General features: G+C 33.4%; 1 protein-coding gene across 5 annotated transcripts in view; it reads left to right on the top strand.

Annotated features, from left to right (window-relative positions):
- Positions 1 to 22998, top strand: part of LOC107044844 (proton-coupled amino acid transporter-like protein pathetic) — a 49572-nt gene extending 26574 nt beyond the window's left edge. For 3 of the 5 annotated variants that reach the window (XM_015266888.1, XM_015266891.1, XM_015266889.1), the window contains exons 2-9: positions 2974 to 3013; positions 3609 to 3694; positions 13239 to 13334; positions 15183 to 15333; positions 15421 to 15542; positions 18234 to 18854; positions 20312 to 20478; positions 21457 to 22998. In XM_015266888.1, coding sequence (XP_015122374.1) covers positions 3011 to 3013; positions 3609 to 3694; positions 13239 to 13334; positions 15183 to 15333; positions 15421 to 15542; positions 18234 to 18854; positions 20312 to 20478; positions 21457 to 21710 — 1500 coding nt within the window. In that variant the 5' untranslated portion in view covers positions 2974 to 3010 and the 3' untranslated portion in view covers positions 21711 to 22998. Of the gene's footprint in view, positions 1 to 2760; positions 2884 to 2973; positions 3014 to 3608; positions 3695 to 3781; positions 3836 to 13238; positions 13335 to 15182; positions 15334 to 15420; positions 15543 to 18233; positions 18855 to 20311; positions 20479 to 21456 lie in introns of those variants that run through there. The other 2 variants (XM_015266890.1, XM_015266893.1) reach the window with 2 other exon arrangements.
- Positions 22999 to 23329: the final 331 nt, after the last annotated feature.

Below are 23329 nucleotides of genomic sequence, written 5' to 3'. Positions count from 1 at the left end.
GATATGAACGCAGATTTAATATAGGCCCATAGAATTACGGGGACCGGCAAGGATTTGGAAAGTCTGAATGCAAGTCCTGCTTACACCTAACAAGTGCTGAAGTGGGACATAACCAGAGGTAGAAAGGTCTCGGAAGCACTTGGGAAGAGGCTTCCCAAGACCTATCCAGTTCTGAACGGAGAGACCTAAGTAGAATTTGTCAGGTCCAATTATTCGACTCGGGTTTGCTTTGTGGTGACCGTCTTGGCTGGAAGGTTTTTTACAAGTATTTTTAGACCCACGCCACTGATGTTTGAGATACTGTCGGTCTGTTAGACCGATCAAGCCCAATTCTAAACCTGCTATTCCCGAGAACTAATCATCTGGCACATCAGACTTCCCAACCGGTCATTAGTCATTTCTTTCGCCCCGTACAATTTTTTCCTGGGATTTCATCAGCCTTTACCAACTTATATCGCCTGATCATGCCACAGAAATGTTTGTAAAACAGGACTCAATAGTTTGCAGAGGAAATCCTTCGGTCAAAATCTTTTGATAAGGAGAGGACACTATATAGTTCTGTAACTTCTTTTTGCTTCCGAATGGACGTTTTGTAATCGTTGGTTTTGACGATCTTCTAATTTTGCCTGGACGTAATGTCATGAAACGTGAACCCATCAGCTAACAATTTACCGGTAAATTTCCGGATATTTATCGGTCTTGCTGGAAACTGTTAGATGGCATCCGTAAAAATTGTTTCCTGATGTTTTTAGAAAATGTATGTATCTGCGGATATGTGTGAGAATTTTTCGGAAAATTTTTATAAATCTTCACAGAAAAAGGACTAAAATTGAAGCTACAAATCTGAAATTTTGTCACATAACTGTTATTACTTTGGAGCACTTCTGAGCGTAATTTCGACTCAATCGGTTACTTAGGCTCTGAAATACAGCAATTTCTCAAAAATCTTTTTGCCTCAATATCTCGAGAACTACGTGATTGAATTTAATCTTTTTTTTCAAAATAATCGTCTTGTGCCTCCTATCAAGATCAATCAAACTACGAATACCTGTTCACACAAAGTTGTCGAGATATTCACGTCGTTCTAATTTTTTCATTTCAGAGATAATGCGGCGTTCGATAATATGCGTAAAACTCGGAATGAACATCTGAGATTCTAGCTACTAATCAATATTATTAAAGGAAAACGGAACCCCCCTGTGTCTATATGAACATTTAGAATTGTTTTCTCCTACAATTATTATCATTTATTTATGAAACTATTTCATTGGCTGAACAATGCAGTGATCGAGGCAATAAAGTAATTTCATAGATAAAAATTAATAATTGTAGGAGAAACCTATTCTAAAAGTTCATATAGACACTGGCGTCCCGTTTATCCTTAAGTCACACTTGTGTATAAAATTTTGTGTCTATCAATTCAATACATCCTGGTATAGAGCAATTCATTCAAAAATCTTTTTTTCACACATCGTCAAATCACACATTGTGATTTTGTCGATTATTTTTGGTTACTCTCGACTTGTTTTATCATTATTTTACACTGCTCTGACTTGGTTTTGAGTATACACTGATAGACTGATTCATTTATTTCAAACGAGATTCGTTGACTATTAACGAATATTCATTTGGTCATATTGAATTCTACCGTTCGTTAATAGTTAACGAATGATTCACTTGAAAATTGACAATCGAATCAAACAAGGCTCTTCACGCACGGAAAAATGTAATAGAAAAACCTATCGAATTCGTTAGAAAATTCTATTGAATTTCTATTAATCTTTCTATTAGTTGTTAGCTGATTCTATTGACATGTTCAATAGAAAAAGTCAACAGAATTCGATTTTTCTATATAACTTATTCTTTTCATACATTTTCTAGAGAAATTGCTCGACTCAAATTTTCTAAGTTTTTTTCATTCTATTTTTATTTTCTTCTCATCAAGAAAATCAAACGAAAAAATAGAAAATTCAAGCCGAGGAAATTCTATAGAAAATATGTCAATAGAATAAGTTATATAGAAAAATTGAATTCTATTGACTTTTTCTAGTGGATATTTTCTATTGAACATTTCAATAGAATCGGCCAAAAACTCATAAAACAGTTCAATAGAAANCATTAAATTTTTTCGCCCGTGCTCGAATGTGCATTCGTTAACTATTAACGAATAAAATATTTGGTGAGACAGAATAGACCCTCGTCTCCAACGAAATCCACTCGTTAACAATAACTAATCCTTTCCATCAGTGTACTGCAAAATTTTATCAAGACTTTAAATGGTTAAATCGCACGATTCTACCCGCCCGAAGTACGAACTCGGGACTTTGAGCATATGAACCAACGAACTTAGTCACTACGCCAATCTAAATCGAGTCTTCGGGTTTTCTAAATCGAGTCTAAAAAAGTCGAGTAATCATTGACGAAACTACCCCACGTCGATTGACCCACCAAACAAACTCAATTCGATTTCATGAGCTCGTAAATCCACACGGAATCGGCTGTGACGTTACGATGACGAGCGAACCGATCATGAGATAAAAAATCGTGAATTTGCAAGCAGTTTGTTTTTCTGCACAATTTTTTTCGTCAATGTTTGATTTCAAACTGAATGACGAGGCATTATAGATTACAGTTCCGGGGAATGACAATGTAGTTATTGTGAAAGCGTAAATTATCAGCGTCAAAACACGTGCTGATTGGCTTCCAGTGAGAGGGATCGACGATGGTTGTATCACTGAGAATAAGACTCGTTGCAGATCATGTTGTTCTTACCAAGCGAAAGGTCTCACAAAACTGATGAGAACAGAAGAGCCGACTGTTCAATCGATATTTCTCAATTATCATTCATTGGAAGGATTTGTTCTTTAGTTAACAATAACAAATGTCAGTGATATTTTTGCGATAACAGTTGTGATTTCCTGTTTATCTGTTTTCATTAATTTTTTATTACAATTTTTTTCTTTTTGTTTCTAGGTCGTTGAAACATTGATACAGTACAAATCTAGAGATAATGGTGAGTTCTACGTTTATATCACGTTTTTTCTTTTCTATTATAATTGGAGTTTGGGGAAAAATGAATCGTCTTTAATCATCAAAAAGTCAGGAACGACAGAGTTCTAGAATTCCAAGATTGTTTTCATTCTCGAGGTATTTTTTAAGCTTCAAAATAAGATGTGATTCTTCCAAATAGATTACTTGCACAAGATTACTTGAAGAAGTAAAGAATTTAGACGAATTAGTTGTTAAACTTGCGAATGAAAGAAAGTTTTAATTTTCTCTATTAGTAATGAATGCCTTAGCCAAATTTTCCGTTTTCTTTCATTAGCAAACATTAATTTTATTCTATTGACAATTGTTAACAGAAAATAATTAACAAGAAAACACGCAAAAAGAACATACGAATATCAAAATAAATAATGAATATCATCTTTCTCGTATTTCTCCTCGTTTTGTTGAAGCCATATTGAGGGGCTCACAGACTAATCTTTGATGGAAATATTCTTCTGTGTACTCTCCCCTGTTGGTAAATGGAAGAATGTTTGTTATCATACGAAATTTATGACGGAATGAGCTGATGAATGGTTGTGAAATGGTTATTCTATTTGCAGGATCACAATAACAAAGTGCCGACCGAGCTCGACGAGTTTCTGCCAACGGATGGCTCGAATTTCAAGGACGGAGTCCTCTCAGCTAAGTGAGTATTTCACTACTTAAGTTTATTTAATCGGCCGAATATCTACAGTGGGTGATTTCAAGGGAAGATGCGAAAAGGTCGTTTTGTGGTTGATAAAGTTGTGAATTGAAACGGTACACGGAAAAAAGGAAACGGTGAGAGGTCTGAGTTCGCAGGATTTTCGTCTGAGAATTATACGAGTGAACGGCTTCATCAGGAAAATCCCGTCATTTTCCCTGTGGAACACAGAGGAATATTCCGTTTTCCATCGTTCACTATTTGAATATTCAAAAGGAATCAGAACATACGGTGGAAATCATGAGAATTTTTGGAAAATTATAGCATTACCTGAGGCATCATCCTCTTCGTCGCAGGAAATATAGAGAAGAAACATCAAAAAATATACTTGAATTGTACTTGAAATATTCTTGATTCAAGTATATTATTCTTGATTCGAGTATAAACTATACTTGAGTCAAGTATATTTTATACTCGAATAAGGGATGGGTATAATTTCATGCTCACACTGAGAGAAAGAAGTCTTTCTTTGTCAAAAGTAGTTTAGATATAAATGGTTTTCTCTACATGCATGATTCAATAAATGCGACATTTTTGGGTTTATGGATATATAAAAGCGCTTTAACGATGTTTTCTTATTGGAGTGCTACGCTCGTGTAGATCTCAAACGAAATACCGGTAATCCCAGGTTTCTCACGATTTAATGTTTTTCCTTGCATCTTCATGATTTCGCTAAACATTCTTACTAAGATGAGTCATTGTTAACCGTGAAGCGGTCAGAGAAGCTGAGCCAAAAAATTATACGCAGATGATTCTGCAAATATATTTTTTTTAGAAAACATAAATATATATTTTTTTGTGTATGGAACCTTCTGCATACGTCAAAATACCCCAAAATGGCGTTGATTGACTTTGAATATAAACCGTATGAAGTGAATTTAAATGTATACTTACCCTAGTGGAAAAACATAAGGTGGAGGCATAACATGCCTGATCAGAATTTCGCATCGGACTTGATCAGTTTCTGATCGAGACCTGAACAGAATTTCCACTGGGGTATATGTTATACATTTTTTTGATAGATAATCGAAGTAGTTTTGGGATGCTTTGACCAAATTCGCGGACTTTCGAAAACAAAATTAAAAATAAAATAGAATAGGACGAAACCCAACTTGTATGACAGCTCAAAATAATTGTATTGATTATAAGAGTTCCTGAAAAAAAGATTTAAAAAATTAAGATTACATAATTTTCAAAATTTAAGTTTTCAAATTTTTTGTTGAAAATTTGATATTATGAGCACCTAGGAATTGGAAAAAAACCAAAATCTTCTTATAGATGGTACAAAACGGAAAATTTTGAGCCGTTATAAATTAAAATCGGCTGAATAGAACCCGATTTATTGAAAAAAAAACGAAAACACAAATAAAAAATATCTCCGAAATGGGCTGCCGAAAAAATCTGACAAAAATTGAGTTTTTTTAGCCCCCCAATCGTAGGAATAATTGAGAACAATTTCCAAAAGGGTGAGGGTCAGCCGTTAACTCATTTGGCATGAAATACCTCATGTGCACAGCAAAAACCAATGATTGAATTTCACACACCTTTTGTAGACATTTTTCAGACACTAAAAAACGTCTGAATAAAATGAAAATTTTTCTGAATTTCAAACGGATTTTAGGACAGTTTTTCCTCGGACAAAAGCCCCATGAAAAAGGAATTTGCGATTAGGAAACCGGATCCGGCCAAAATAAATATAACGATAATGCTCAATTAAAGAAGTTTTTATTACTGAATCGCAGAATAGAACACATGAAATTATCGAGTGTTTAGCCTCAGTGAAATTACAAAGGAACAAAGGTAATAGAAATGATAGGGAACACGTAACAATAAATACTTGGGAATTATTAATACATTTCTCCTATGCCACACCGTCAAATCGCATAATCGCAGTAGCAAAGTCATGAACATAAATCTCTTGCAAAACCAATTATTCACAACAAATCATCAGGACAAAGAATTTAGTAGGACGGGGAGATTTTGTCGGGAGAAATTTTTTTGAGAGAGATTTTGTCCGGGAAATTTTGTCCGGGACATTTGAAACGTGAATTAAGATGTTTGCGCACCTGTTCGTCTGAATTTCAGACACATTTTCATTTTATTCAGAAGTTTTTTAGGTTTGTGTAGGTTTGACAACAATTTGCTTACAAATTATTTGTGTCCGTCATCTGTAGTTAGAAAATTTGTGCGTCACCGTCATTTTTATCTCTAGTCCAACGTTTCGTTGAGTATTTATATGTGCATTTTCCACAGCTTGTCCAAAATATACGCAATAAGTGTTTTCCTCTTTATCTTGGCTCGGCTTAACCCAGTTCTCAAGTTTTCAAATTATTCGAGTAATATTATTGTTTCTAGAGTGGATAAGTTGTTATGGTTGTAGGGAATTATCTGCTTTCGGCGAGTTTAGGACTAATATAACACGATCCATACAAAAAATTCTGCTTCGAGCAGAAGTCGAGGCGGCACTTTGTATCTGTTATATGGGTTGTGCTCCCCCACAGACATTTGAAATATTTTTGGATTATTGCTTTCAGTTTGATAAGAACTTATGAGATTTCATTGTAGTCATAGCTTAGACAGTCCCAAATGCCTATTTATATCAACTGCCTTAGATGTGCTAAGGCTCATGATTAGTATGATAAGAGTCATTTTGAATGGGACAAATGTATATTGGATTGTTTTGTAAATTGATTGAGCGGCTATTAATGGTTTTATTATTACTAGTGATAATGTGAGTAATGAATGTTAATGTCATTACATTCCTAAGAAGCAGAGTAGAATAGTATATTTCAAACCTAGGGAGGGAAAATAAAGGATCCTCAGCCGCCAGTGCAATTACCAGCCGAGCCGAAGGCGAGGTATCCAGTATCGCTTACAGAAATCATAAAAATTTTTCTTTCTCTTCATCAGTCAAGGAGCCTTCTCAGTGGTTTTTGAAAATGCAGAAAAGGAGCCTTTGAACTGAATTTTTCACATGAAAATTATTAATGAATAAGAGAAATTATCTGACAAATTTAGCTAAGTTTTATGGAGTTTTTAATTAAATACAAATATAATTTAATTAAATGGGCTTTTAATTGAATATTAATGTCTCGTTATGAAGGCAGACATAATGATAAAACTTCTTCAGTTTTTAAATAATTTCTTCTAATCGTTAATAATGATTTTGTAAAAAAATCAATTGGCTAACACAGTTCCCTGTTTTTCGAAAACCAACTCCAGTTGGTCACTTACAGATGGTGAGAATTTCGCAATGTTCTACACGGAGAGAAAAGTTGGAGAAAAACTATCTAAAAAATCTCTACAAATTTTACTGTATGAAAAGTGAAAATTTACTGTAGTGTTTAGAAAAAAAAACATCCTTCTGCGTTATTGGAATTAGTACAGTCGAGGACTAATGTTCGTAAACAGAATACATAGAATGCAAGTTCAGGCTGTTCACGAACTTTAGTGCTCAACTGTACATTAGAGTACAAAATGGGACTTTCCGCCATTGGTTCACAAGACATTACTTTCCCGTCTAATAAAGGAATGTAATGAATTATCATGCATCTGTCGATCTCTGATTTTTACCTCCGAAAACGGAAAACATTTATTTTTAGAAAAAGGAATTCCGTATATTAAAGTCAATGTTTGAATAAACGCAATGCAATAATGTTATCCTTTTATTCGCAAATCAGATATGCTTGATTTTAAGCACATGTTTTCCCTATTGAGCATTATCTGGAAGACATCAGATAATCACGAGCGATTATCACAGTGCCGAGGGATTACAGTAATGACCATAATCACGTGAAGAAATTTCCGGGCCGAATTCTGTGGTATTGGAAAAATGATATTGTCGTTTAATGAATGGGAAAACTTGAGGATGGGATTTTTATTACTGAATGAGGGAGGAAGGGATTTTGGGTCGCTTCAATGACGGAGGTGTCCCCTGATTGGGAGAACGCTTGAAAATTGGAGATAAAAAAAACAAGATACCACTAACGAGTTTTCAGTATTTAAGGAAGCGTAATGGCGTCTGCAGTTAGTTGTTGAACTGATTTTGAAGAGTAACAATCATGATGGAGGAATCAAGACAGTGCGACCTGATAGAGGAAGACGAGTAATTGAATTTTTTGCTATTTAAAAATCATGTCGTGTTGAAGTGCAGTTAATTCAGTTGAATACACAGAGGAATAAGTTTTAGTTATTAAGGATCTGCGGCATTCGAAAATTTAAATGGAGTGATTTTGTCACCAATTTCCCGTGGCATAATCCTCAATGTCAGGAATTTTCTCCCTAAACCTCAGTGGTTGTATTTTAATAGAGCTGCGGAAACCCAGAAAAAGTGTTTGAAAATTGGTGAACTGACCAATCTAATTGCTATTTTTTTCTTGAACTCGATACAATAATATTAAGGATATCCAAGTACTTTGGATATTTTTTCTACAGTGAAATGCTTTTCTACTTTTATAGTCAATCATTTGAGCCCCATTGGATCCTAAGTTTCCCGACATTTTACGAGGATTTTATTATTTAAACTTTGCCGGTCTGAATTTTAATCTCCATATGGAACTGTCAGAAAAAATTGTAAAAATCTGAAAAAATGAGAAAGTTTACGTTTGGAGTAAGATTGATGAAATAATTAAAAACTTATGAAATAATTCATGAACTAATTCAAAACGCTCGTAATTGTTTAAAATTACCAACGTTTTCTATAGGGGAGGTTGGGGTAAAATGGACCCTTTTGACTTTTTTAAAAATATTAGTGACAGATTGAAATGTTGATGAAATTCAATCATTTTGTTTTTCAAAGAACAATTCTTTCCCTTTGTGATGAGCCTAAACTGAGCAATATTGATACATTTGTTTCTGAGTTATGAATAATTTAAAAAAAGTTTAAAGTGTCCACTTTACCCTACCCTCCCCTAAATAATTTATAAACAATCAATTTTCCACCATAAAAATGATCTATTCAGAATCGCTACAAAGTCATTCATATTCAGGATTTTACCAGACATCGATTTCATTCCTAAAAAAGCAATGGTTTCCGAAAGTTTAAACAATTTCAATGATTTATATATAAACAATGAATGTTTAAAAAAGTAATAATTCTGTGCAAAATATAATTTGAATGTTCACGTTTTTTTTTAAATTTTGTGCGCGCAATTTAATTGACTAATTTAATATTTGAAAATGGTTGAATCTATTATAAAAATCATTATAAAAATCATTTCTTATTCAAAATCATTTATTTTCTAATATGGACATATCCTGAAAAACTGAAATTTTTTCTTCTCTGAGCATTATTAGTGAAATTATTGATGTAAATTATACATTCATGTTTAGTTCCGGCATTACTTTAGTCAGACATTTGATCACAAACACGTTCCATTCAAATGAGATTAAGTCATCAATTCCGTTGATTAAAAATTTCCCTAGACCCACAGTTTTAAAATGGTGAATGAACATGTAACTTTATCCTACCCTCTGAATAACTGTGGGAAGAAATGATCAATTTTCGCATAGTACCTATCTACATCGAGGAGGAAAATTATCAACTATAGGATATTGTTCACAATTCATCAGTAATTTTTACGCATTTGCTGAAATGAACTTCATGGGATTGGAAGTTGTAAGTGGTGTTGCGAGGAAGATAGTCGAATTAAAATATATTTGGAAGAAAATAGCATCGGAGGGTGTAGACGCGGTCGTCGTGAAATTCCTTGATTGTGAATTCGAGGAAACAGTACAGAATGTGATATTTCATACCGTGCAAATATTATGATTGATATCTTCAGTCAACCATGTCTTTCAAAATATTCCGAGAGAATTCGAAAAGAGATCATTTTCTTGTCATAAAATACTAACTATTTATGTAAAAAACCTAATCGGCTATATTTGGATAAATAAATAATCATAATAATACTAAATATTTTCCGCAAATTCGGAAACAATGGAACGTTGTTAATATTTTTCTTGCTATTTTACATGAACGGTACAATTTTCTGTATTAAAAAACGAAAACAAAACGAATTTTTAAAAAACTAGCGTCTAGTTGTTCTTATACACATTTTTCCAAAAATTTTGAAAAAAAAAACAACCTTTGTAGCCCATAAATTGGAGGCCGCGGCCTATTTTAAAGATTTGAAACGTCTGCAGGGCAGACAAACAATAAACAATTTGTTTTTAGACATATATAATTAGTGATCACTCGACAATCATTACATTTGTAATATTTTGTAATATTATAAAAATTTGCACCTTTCTATTACTATGATTTTATTATCTTACTTGAAATTTGAAAATATTAAAATAATTCATAATTCAAATTTTCTATTAACTATTGAGTAAATGATTCTAAATTTCATAAAAGGATTTTTGAATTAGACATGTAATGGTTAAACTTCTGATGCGATTACTGGTTGATAGATTATTTCGGAATTTGAATATTCGATTGATGAATAATTGAATGGTAGGGGAGGGTAGGGCAAAACGGACCACTGATAGAAAATTGATTTTTTTTTTTTTTTTTTTTTGATAGTTTTTGCTTCCGAATGGAAGAAACAACGAAAATTCAAAATCATTTGTGGTTTGAGGTGATTAGCTAATCTGATCAAATTGCGGTTCAACGACACTTCTTGTCTATTAAACCCCTGTGACGGTTATGATCCTAAAACTCACTTTCAATTCAACACATTCAGTATTCCTGATTTGAAGGAAAGAAAAAAAACAAAAATTACCGATTTTCTGTCAGTGGTCCGTTTTACCCTACCATCCCCGACATTTGAAAATTGTTGGGTAATATTATCAGTTAACAGAAGCTAAATTTTAACTTATTTTGAAATTGATGATTCTGATTGATGGTTCTGATCCCCGTATATAATCGATCTTCAATGTATGAAAAATGTCACTCCAATTGCCCGCGACTTTGAAAATTCATAGTAGTCGCCCCTTAAGCTTTTTTATATCTGCTTTGTTGCCACATCGTAGTCATGAGACACAACCCAGGGGTAGCTGAAAAGTCTTTTTACATGTTTCAAATTCACGGAGCTTCTATAGAGATGAAAAATTCATTTTTTATTCAACAGACTACAATAACGTGATTTCAATGTGTTGGTCACACAATTGATCAAGTGATTTCGAAAGCATTCCAGCCCATCAGTAGCTATCTGTACAGGTATTTGCCCAGGGCTATCACTTTTTCGATTATCACAAAATTTTAGTTGGGAAAACATTTTTGGTAATGTATCGTGAATCTAAAAACAACGGTCAGTTGTTCTTGGGTTGTCAATGTAAATTCTTCAGTCGAGTTCAGCAGAATTAGTTGAACACAATTTACGCTGCGGGCGCGGCAGTTTTTCGAGTATTTTCTTTTCCGTCCGTTCGGTTGTTTCTAAAAATTTCACGGTTTAGTTCATCATTATGAGGATTGCACCTTAAAATTATCAGTTTCTAGAGAAAAATCATTGGGTACCTCGCCGTTTCCTCGGGCTGCAAACTCATATTCGCCAGAAAAATTTTTTTTTGCCTAATGAGGAAATATACTATTATTATTTCAAATAATAGATTTATCAGTTTTGTAATTATTATATTTTATTAGAAAACATCAATTATTATTATTACAGGTATATGTATACACTACTGTATATCGCCACCGTCCTCCTTACGGCAAATAATATTAAAAATTATTATTATATTTTACTGGAAAAAAGCGGTTGAAGATGAAGAGGGGTTCCTTTCGTTATTACACGAAGAAAATTTGGCAAACTTAGACAACATTCATTTCAAATGGTCGCCATCACTTACACTGTTGAATAACTCGAAAACTATTGGTACATGATTGTCATTGTACGAAAGAAACTTGGGAAATTAAACTACAGGTCCCCTCAAGAGGCCATCGGTAATTGTATAATATTCCAAGTTCAAAACTGACACCAAGATTTGATCGAAAAAGCAACAACAATGCATTAAACCATATAATCTAAACTGCTCCTGTGGGACAATACGCTATTCAGTCCAGTCATATTTCAAGGGTCACCCTGTAAAAATGAAACATTTCTCTTGAATACACTGAGAGAAAAACAAACACGCTACCAAAAAAGTCTTGTTTGGGCCAACAAAATCGCTAGTTGAAAATTGTAAAAAAAGAATTTTTTTGGTTAGAATTTGAAAGTCTCAAACATGAATAATTGTTCTGCTTTCGACAGCAACGAAATATTTGGCTCAAGAGGCGGATCATTCACACCAGACGGTGCCTTCTCAGGATGAAAATATCTTATATAGAGGAAAATTCGTCAACAAATATTTTATCCCTAACTTACAAGATTGCTATCATATCATTATTATTGTTTCATTTAAGTGTTCATTTCTTGTCTGTGATTATTAGACAGCCAAAATACGTATGGGAGTATCGAATAACGAAGGAGTAGTGCTAGAAATGACATTTCTTGCGTGTACACGGAGAGAAATTTTCTAGAAAAATTCTAGTACGAGTACTCGAAAAAATTACAATCCACTGGCTGTAAAAAATTCTAGTGATGTTAAGGTAAAATTTCTTGGTATTTCTGGTAAAATTTCTGGGGATTTCTGTGAAATTTTCACAGAAATACGGGGAAAAATTCACGTTTTCTCCAATAAAATTTCTAGTGCTGGCATTGGAATTTTGTCCTGGCCGTCACTTTGCGCCTCTTTTCCCGTGCTAGCACTAAAATTTTTCTAAAAAATTTCTCTCCGTTCACAGAGAATGAAATTTTTTTTGAATGACTAAACTCTCTTTTTGCGACAAAAATTTTTCATTCCGGCGCACTCTCTCCATGTCTGGCGCAAAAAATCCTTTTTTGATAATTTTCAAAAAACTATTTTCTTGGCACAAGTAAGACTTGTTTGAGAACTTTGTCGTTTTTCTCTCTGGTGTAAGCAAAAATTCTTGAATTCATAAAAATTTCAAATTATGTAAGAATTCTCTACAATCACGTTTCATAATCACATAATGATTCCGGAGAAATCACTAATTTTTTATTGTCTCATTTAAATAACTCAGTAATTTTCAATTCAATTCACTGCATCTCCATCCATTTCATTGTATTTTGTGATTTTTTATTTCTCCCTTCCGGTTTTACGGTGCTTCTTTTTCAGTTTTTCATTTTTGCTTTCATTTTTTTTCACTTTTACTTTCTTCACGTCTGTGAAACATCGTTTTTACCATAAGTGTTCCCTCGTGGTCGCCCGCTCGTAATGAAATGACAATAATTGTCTTCAATGAAAACGTGAGACACTGTCCTAGGATATTAGGCTGCAAGCGCAACCGATCCTCTCCAACGACGCAGTAATCCCCGGTATTCAATTGACAGAATCCAATATCCATCACGATCAGTCATATCGATTGATCCATGTCGCTAGTGGCAATTAATAAACTATGTCAATCATCCGGAGACCCATATTTCTAATGAATCATTAACGTTTAATCTCCAATTAACGCATTTCTTCATTTTTATTTTTATAGATACAAAGTACAAGTCACGCCGAGAGATGCCGAGGTTGGGCTCACGGGGAAGGAATTCAACCCGTTTACTGAACGCAGGCATCCTAATCCAACAACGTAAGTTCATTTAAAAAATCGAGAATTCTTTAAGAAAAAAAAAAATTGTTTGAGTAATTTTTCCTTATAACGTGCGAATAATGGAAAATGGATTCAAGAACTTCATTTTGTTTACAGGGATTTCCTCAGTATAATATGAATAAATAATGGAACTTGCATACAGTAGTATGAATAAATTTCAGTTGCATCGTTGAGTGTAAGAAGGAAGAATTAATTCAAAGCGCCCGAAAAAAATTATTTATCGTTGATTATTTTTCCAACACAAATATCGGGCAATATAATTGGCCCATTCGACATCACGTGGTACAAGCTACAGGGTTTTGAACTGATAATTTTCTAATAATTTTCTCTGGTAGTTGCTATATAAAAAACAAAACATCATGCAGTCGAATTAACCCCTCATCAAACTGACAGATTGAATTCAATTGTGTCGTTATGTTAATTATACAATTTTCGTTACTCAATTGTGAGTTTCGTCTCATGGTCCAATTATATTGCCCGACATTTGGATTGGAAAAATAATCCCCCGAATGCCACACGAGCTTCAAAATTAATCGGGCATTTCCCTCAAGGTTCCCTGCATACAAACGAAGTCATCAAGTTTTTCAGAAAAAATCACTCGTGCTTCGCACTCGTGACTTTTTTAACCTGAAAGACTTGACTCCTTCGGTTGTTTGCAACGAACCAATCGGAAAATACCCGATAATTTTGAAGCTCTTGTGGTATTACAAGTGATAATTTTTCTCACGAATTCTAACTCTGATGAGTGTAACAAAATGATCCATCAAATGCTTTCTTCAATTATTTTTTTATATAATACTCTATCGTTCGACTAGGATGTTTTGACATAACATAACATAACATGCCATTTCGGGCACGCAGAGACGTAACTTATTTATTACAAAAGTTTTACATTGAGGATAATTTTTATATTAGGCACAGAATTTTTATTAATTTTTTTATGATTTGTTGAAATTTTTTCTAGATTTTAATCTCCTCTCTAATCTCGAAAAGTTGAACCTTTCATAGGACTGTGTTATTTTTGCACTTCTAAATTAATTATTATCAATAATACTAGACTACTGATTAAACACAAACGCATCCAGTCTGTTTCTGTTCATGTAGATTTTCGATTAGAATGAATTTCAGATTTTAATCTTCAAAATTCAAATTATGTTTATACTACTTTAAGGAATGTCTCTTAAGAAGAAATAAATGATTAATTCAAAATTCATTCTTCAATTATTTTTCTAAGCAGTAGTCTATCGTTCGACTAGGATGTTTCGACATAACACGCCAATTCGACCACGCAGAGACATAAATTATTTATTAGAAAAATTTAACACTGACGATAATTTTCGTATTGAGCATAGATTTTTTATTTATTTTTTTTGATTTGTCGAGATTTTTTTCTAGATTTTAATCTTCTCCCTCATCTCGAAAAGTTAAACCTTTCATAGAACTGTGTTATTTTTGCACTTCTAAATTAATTATTATCAATAATACTGGACTACTGATTAAACACAAACGCATCCAGACTGTTTCTGTTCATGTAGATTTTCGATTAGAATGAATTTCAGATTTTAATCTTCAAAATTCAAGTTATGTTTATACTACTTTAACAACCGATTGATCATTTTTTCATAGGAGTCAAAAAATAATCTATTTTTCTACATTTAATGGAAAAACAAGATTTTAATTTCAAAAACTAACTTTCAAGTGAATTGGCTCATCCCGTTTTCCCGCTTCGCTTTTCAAATTTGCGCGAATTATTCATGCAACGATTGGGCAGATAATTTTCTCTACCACCCTTCTAATAATTAATAATTCAATTGATGTTGATTACAGGGACTGCGATACCCTGACCCATCTGCTCAAAGCATCGCTCGGTACTGGAATATTAGCGATGCCATGTGCATTCAGGAGTGCTGGATTACTCGTCGGTGTACTTGCCACTTTATTCGTTGCATGGGTTTGCACGCACTGTGCATACATTTTAGTGAGTAATATACGTCACTATCAATGATAATTCTCCAACAATGTAATTCAATTTGAATGGCATGAATATTTTCGATTGTTTAAATAGGTGAAATGCGCACACGTTTTGTACCACAAAACGAGGAAGACTGAAATGAGCTTTGCTGATATAGCGGAAGCATCTCTGACGCATGGACCATCGTGCCTGAGGGGTTTCTCGAAACCTGCGAGGTAACATTTATTTTCCTTGAATTTTTTATAAATATCGAGTAATAATGCCCAATAATATTTTTCATCCAAATTTCAAATTGATTTGCAAACTCAAAACATTTGCTTAATATAAAAAAATCAATAATAATTATTTTTATGGGAATTCTCCATTGTTATTGTTTATTAATTCACGTCAACAGAAAGGAAAAATTATGAAACGACCAAGTTTTAAACGTCATTTTGTAATTTTATTACCTCCGTATGCGTTTGCCACTCGTAAAATCAACGAAATCGAAGACAATACAGATATTCCATCCATGGAATATTTTTGCCATATAAATCATTTGTTGTTAAAATTAACGATTCCTAGATAATTGTGAGATTAATAAAAATTACGCATCATTAACAGATGATTTCAGAGAAAACATCAGTCGACTTTTTTGTTGAGAAAAACTCAACAAAAAAGTCTGAAAATTTTTCGCCAAAATTTCTTCCAAAGATTACCTTCAAAAATTGAAGTGAAAGTGAAATTAAAGATATCCCAGTACATTTTCCAACTTTGTATGGACCATCCTACAGCTTTGGGGATTTTCAATCATTAAATTTGTCAATTCAATTGCGTGAGAAAATTAACAAAATGGGTAATCAGCATGATTCTAATGGTATCCGGTTAATTCATCCCAGGATAATTCATCCCATAACAGTTTCATCCCATTTTTTATTTTACATTATTACTGTTTGGATGGAGAATACGCTTGGCTGAAGCGCCTGACTTCTCGGGTTAATTTTCAAGTTTTGTGCTGATTCTGTAAACTGATGCTGTGGTCTATTACTTGTGGCCTATCTGGCCACTGTTAGTTGAGATGGATAAGAATGACCGTTTTTTTGCAATGTTTCTTGTTAATCCGTTGATCGGTTGTGTAAACAATATTAGGAGGGAATCGCGAAGTATCTGATTGATTTTGATGTTGTGTTTAGTGCCTTTTTCTGTGAAAATAACGTTAATATTTTTCTCTCCCTGAATTATTGTTGTGACCGTGAAAAATTCCATTGGAATTTGATGTTTGGGATGAAATTGTCGTGGAGTTGATTTGTTTTGGGATGAATTTGTTTGGGATGAGTCGTCTAGGACGAATTCACCTAGAAGCGATTCTAATTACATTTGGCAAAAATTACCACTTTGAATATATTTTTTTTATTTGACCATTTCTGAACAATTACAATTGAATTTACATAACGTATTTTTCGTTACAAACATGAGACCATGTGAACTATTTACAGATTTTGTGGTAGTTTAGAACTATTAACAATACACTTCAAATTTCGATGAAACATTTGAGAAGAAACTCGTTAACTATATAACAAGACAGTTTTTATCTAGTCTAATTAGGAATTCTCGTGCATAATATGGTGGAAAAATTTTTTGATTCATAAGTTTTTGAATCATTATTTGTGTACATCTACGTGAAAAGGGATGCCACTTTGTCGCATTTATTTAGCGAGATATTCACACCTATTTTTGTGTTCACACCTTCCATTTAAACCAATGTTAAACTGATTTTTTGATCTTCTATACCGACGTCATTTTTCATACTATCGTGTTAATTTTTGGCTCAAAATGTGTTGAATCTCACTAAGATTATCGGAATACACGTAACTCCAAACCGACAAAGTGGGCCCTTTTTATATAGATGCCCACATTTGTCTGGAATTATCGTAAAGCGGACATTGCCACAGGACGTGATCGATGTTTTCTTCTTCATAACTGCATTCGCATAGCGAAAATGCGATTATACAAATTCGTTCCAGTGATTTTGCTAAACTATAGTGATCAGCGCTGGCTCCATTCACCCATGAAATAATTTCCCTGGATAATTTTTTGCTCTTAAACCAGGGTTTTCTCCTTGCAGAATAATAATATTTGAAGAAGTTTTTACCCTTGTATTATCCTATCTCGGTAACCATAATGAATGTACCTTTTTGAATAATTCATTTTGAAAACCTTTTCTGCATGAAATTGATTCCTTGAAAATGGTTGCGACTCCTAAAAAATGGCTTGCACGGCAGAAAATTGATTATCCATTAATGATTTTGAAAGAACAATTTCCTAACCGTTCAAAATAGAGACACAAATTTAAACCTTCATATACAATTCAGTAGCGAAGTGGTAAAACGGTTTAAGTCTACTCATCTCCCAATTGAGTTTTTGAGGAATATTTCCAAATCTAAGGGAGATAGCGAAATTTTCGTAATTACATTTGTTATAGCTCTCAATGGGCTCTACAAAAAAGGTTATAACAAAAATTTTGATATCTCCCTTAGATTCTGAGATATTCGTTGAAAACTGGTCAATGGTCAAAATTGACTGATCTCCCCTTACCACTTCGTTACTGAATTAATTTTCTCGTAAAACTCTGTCTTATTTTTGCACTTCTAGATTAATTATTCACAATAATACTGGACTGCCGATTGAACACAAATTCAATCAGAATGTTTCTACTCATAGTAACTTTTGTTTAGAATTTATTTCAGATTTTAATCTTGTAAGTTCGCTACTGAATTAATAAAATTCTTGTAAAATTCTCAGTAACCTAGGTTCAAATTGCAACTGTTGAATTCAAACAAGAGAATCGTCAAAACTTAGATGTCCTCAAGCCATTTCGCTCTGTTTCGTCGAGTTCGTGGAAGACTAATAACTTCTCTTTCTTCCAGATACATAATCCAAATAAGTTTGTTCTCAACGTACTTCGGTACCTGCAGTGTATATGCAGTTATTGTAGCTGCGAATTTCCGTGAGATAATAAATCACTACATGTACCCAGCTATCGTCGCTGGTAATGCAACGGTAGTGCAGGCTGCCAACTCAACCATATCAACAATGGCGACTGGATCTTCAATTAATAAAATTGACGAGAGACTGACAATTGCGTGCCTTTTACTGCCACTGATCCTCTTATCTTGGATCCCAGATCTGAAGTATATGGCCCCCGTGTCCATGATCGCCAACATCTTCATGGCAACCGGTCTGGGCATCACCTTCTACTACCTCGTTATTGATCTACCTCCAGTGAGCTCATTGCCCCTCACGAGGCCCATCATGGAGTTCCCCAAGTTCTTCAGTCTTACTGTCTTTGCTATGGAGGCGATTGGTGTCGTTATGCCACTGGAGAATCAGATGAAAACACCTCAAAACTTCGTGGGTGTGTGTGGAGTACTTAGTAAAGGAATGTCCGGTGTTACACTTATTTATATTCTTCTGGGATTCTTGGGATACCTCAAGTTTCCAAATTCTACCAATGGAATCATCACTCAGGATTTAGATGTCACGAAAATGTAAGTGTAGATCAATTTGGATTCACATTATGGGAGGTCATTTGGGGAGAAAAGGGGTTCTAGAAGGCATAATTGGAGTGACATCTATCATGAATTGGAGAACGATTATATATGTCTGAAAATGAATAATTGGTGCAAAAAAATTAATTATCTGTTGTTCGTTTTCCCCGCTTAGAATGTACTAAATAGTCCACGGCCTCCAATTTTTCAGCTACAACGGTTTTTTTTAAAGTTTTGTAAAGAATGTGTACAATAACAATTATGAGTTGGTTTTTCTTAAATTTGGATCCTACGCAGCTAATTTCGATTTGTTTAATATAAAAATTTGCGCCATTCATGTAAACTGGGTAGAAAGATTATCTTTAAAATATTTAAAATATATTCTCTATTCTTTCAGAAACATGTTTCGGGCTATTTTACATGAATGGAGCAATTTTGTATTAACATCAAACGAAATTAGCTGTGTAGGAGTTGAATTTCAAAAAACTCATTCGTCATTGTTATTGCATACATTGTTTCAAAAATTGGAGGCTCTGGACTATTTCCAACATTTTAAGCGTCTGCGGAACAACTGAACATTAAAAAATGAATTTTTTTTGTACTAATTATTCGTTTTTTTTCCTATTTACTAAAGATGAAAGAAACGTGAAGTTGTTTTATATCGAAATATCTCGAAACTGCCTGACCGGTAATCCTTAATTCTGATTGGTCAATATGTGACACGAAGTTATTCACAAAAAAAACACGCGGCATTTTCAAATTCTTCAGTGGTAATTTTTTTTTTTCACGTCATATATATATATTTCACATGTATATATACCATCAGTGAAATTAATAAATTCTGTCCTTTTACGGAGACCAATTATTTTAAAAAATTGAAGATAATTAATTGAAAATGAAAAATTCTTTATATATTCTTTTACTCTACTTGGGGCTATTCACTTCAATCATTAGTCGAATTCTCTTTGATTCATTATCAATATTTATAAGGTATTCATGAGAAAATGAAATTTAATGAATTCCATTTCTTCATTTCAACAAATGAATAGATCAGCGCGCGCGAGAGCGCGCGCATAGATCTTGTAGACATATATAATCGATCTTCAATGTATGAGAAATTTAATTCCAATAACCCGCAACTTTTAAAAGTCATAGTAGTCTCCCCTGGAAATAAGAGAAAATTCCCTTTTATTGAAATGCAATTGATATTGGATTTCTGCGAAAATGACTGAGAACTGCAACTCTCCTCCGATTTTTAGAAAAAGTTCTCTTAGAATAAGTAATAATGACAGTGAAATCGTCGAATTTCTAATCGACTCTATTATCTACCTATTGTGTTGAGGTATTTTACATCGCGTATTATACTGTTTGGAAATATCAATAGTTTTTCTTATGCGGAAATGATTGATGTTTGTCTTTATCGAGTGATACTAGAATAACTGATGTTTTTTTTATAGTCCTGCTCAGATTGTTAAGATCGCAGTGGCACTCGCAGTATTCTGCACGTTTGCACTTCAGTTCTATGTATGCTTGGACATTGCCTGGAGTGGCCTCAAGGACCGTTTCACGAAGAAACCGCTCTTAGCTAATTACATTCTTAGGACTGGACTTGTAACTGGCTGTGGTAAGTTTCATACATTTTATTGAAAATTAATTCTCAAAATTGTGAAGGAGTATTGTGAGTACTTGACAATATTTACCTCAGAAAAGTATTTACTTCAAGAAAAAGAAAAGTATATTTATTTTAGAAAAGGAAAAAACCTGATGATTGAAGCTTCGCTCGGTTAGATCGCGGTTTTCGGGCCCCACGACATAAAATATCGTATGTCACACGGCGATAAAAGCATTATCTGGCGAATGTGATTATAATCCTCGCCTTCGGCTCGAATTATAAACTCACATTCTCCAAATAATACTTTTATCGCCTTATGACATAAGATACTACTTGGTCATTAAGGCCCGGCTGGATTATCTTTCGAACGTTATCTCGATTGTTTTTCCATCTTCATAAAGTAAAATATATTGCAATTTCCATTGGATTTTACATCACGCAGGAATCCCTAAAAATTATGATTGTTCAACCAAAAAAAGTAGAAAAAACTGAACATTTTCAAAGAGCGTTTTCAATAAAGATTAGGAAATAAGTCCGATAGAGAGGAAATAGTGAATGGATAATTTATCATGGTAATTAACGATCTGACAGCCATTGACTACTGTGACAAAAGATGACTTAACAACCATTAAATACATCAAATTATTAATTTGCAATTTCCTAACTATTGGGTTTATTTCCCAATATTATTCAAAAACGCTCTTTGAAAATGTTCAGCCTTTTTTCAACGTTTTTTTGATGGTACAATTATAATTTATGGAGACTCCAGGGCTATATAACACTGAATAGCAATTGGAGAACATTTCAGATTATCAAAATGAAAAAAAAAACAATCAAGATCACGTTTGAAAAATAATCCACTCGGGCCTTAAAGCATTAAATCATTAAGTCACTCGGATATCGTCAATACCAGAAAATTTCACGAATTCTCCAAATTGTCATTTTCCCTAGCAGTCTCCATTTAATAAAAATCATATTTTCTGTTTACAGTATTATTAGCTGTAGCTGTCCCCACAATAGCTCCCCTCATCAGTCTCATCGGTGCCTTCTGTTTCTCAATCCTTGGAATCTTAATTCCCGTAGCCATCGAAATAATCACATACTGGGACATTGGTTTCGGTAAATACAACTGGATGATCATGAAGAACGTCGTAATTGTTTTCATCGGCGTGATGGCACTCATATTCGGTTCTAAGGACGCCATGGAAGGCATTATAGAAACATATGCACCTGCAAACAAATAGTTCAATAAGGAAATTCAATCACTGATTTCTCATTCACCACAATGACCCGAGGGGAATGATAAGAATATTCAGGCATTCTGCGTTGATTCAATGCAATCGCCGGGGCTCTTACAACCAATTAATTTAGATTTACAATCTAGGATAATAAAGACTCTTCGCTCATGGTATTAGTTGAATTTTAGATTTATCATTCGTCAGTTCTTCAATTGCGTCATTGTCATCGTTTACAATGAGAATATATTTTTTATTGACTTGCTGTTGAGTGAATTTGGACAAAATCGATAAGCATTTTTTAATTATATAAATAATAGGTAGAGAAATTGAATGTTAATTTGCTGATTCAAAAGTAAAGTGCAATTTTTAGTTTAAAATGTAACAATCATTGTTATTTATCCATTGGATGCAGTGCCTGGAGGTTTTTTTCTAACACAATTATGACCAATGATTCAATAATTTTTTAATCAGTTTGACTAACACAATGTTGAATTAACTTTTTAGTAAGCGATTGAATTCTACAAAGAAATCGTTTGTTATTTTTCCTCAAATTGTTCGTCGAAGAGGTAATTTATCAAGAATGATCCCAGAATTGAACAGCTTTCATGATTTTATTATTGAATACAGCATTTAGAAGCAGCGGGATATATTTGTCCTTCGACTGTTTACGATGATAAACATTCAGAGATGTGCATTACCGAGAATAAAACGCATGCTTGAAGGAAATGAACGCAATAGGCTTGTAATTTTGTATATGGTGCTCCAAAGTTGAAAACGAAAATTGGATTTTAGAGATGACAAGAGACTACTGCACGTTCTCGAATCAGTAAGAAAATACTCGATTGTTTTCTGGTAATCGTCACGAATCTCTGCGCCAACTGTGTACATAATTTTTTCTACAATTTTAGATCCCTTCGAATTTTGTTGCTACTGTCACCATAAACAAAACATCGTCGGTTCAATACAATGAAAGTATTAGATTATCAGTTCATGCAGGAGTTCAGTTATTTATCAGCAAATACTTCATGTCAATTGGATAATTTTTCTTTCGATACTTAAAGTTTTGGAATTACATGTTGAATACGTTTTATTTTATAAACGTATATCAACTTGACCAGTATTCGAAATTAAGGAAAGTAATCTTTATACTATTCTGAAACGAATACCTATGACCAATTTTATGGTGATTATTAGGAATCAAATGAAAGTTTATGGTACGTGTGAAACAAAAAATATTGTTGTCAGATGATTTGTTAAGAATAATTTTTAATATTAAAATTACAGTATGAAGTAATTATTGGTGTTTTTCTTATCCCTTGTCATTACACATTTGAAATTTATCTAAATAATTGAATTCATGGAAATTCTCAAGTATAACGAGTCCATCGCAATGCAATTTCTTTTTAATTACATGATTATATTGACCCACGATTTTTATTCTGACGCTTGTAACGCTTAATCTGTCTCTCGTGACCCTTATTCTGACCCTCATAACCCTTATTCTTACCCTCAAGATCCTTAATTTCGAGAACCAAATTTTTGTCACCAGAAGTCGATTTGGATTTTTATAATATAGAGAGATACAACCGTTTCTGAGGGAAAATGTCGAAAGATTTTCTTCGTCG

This window comes from Diachasma alloeum, unplaced genomic scaffold, assembly GCF_001412515.2.
Source record: "Diachasma alloeum isolate Michigan unplaced genomic scaffold, Dall2.0 Dall_scaffold_00828, whole genome shotgun sequence".
Taxonomy (NCBI): Eukaryota; Metazoa; Arthropoda; class Insecta; order Hymenoptera; family Braconidae; genus Diachasma; species Diachasma alloeum.
Note: the sequence above shows the minus strand (reverse complement) of the source record. Positions and strands in the feature narration are given on the sequence as shown.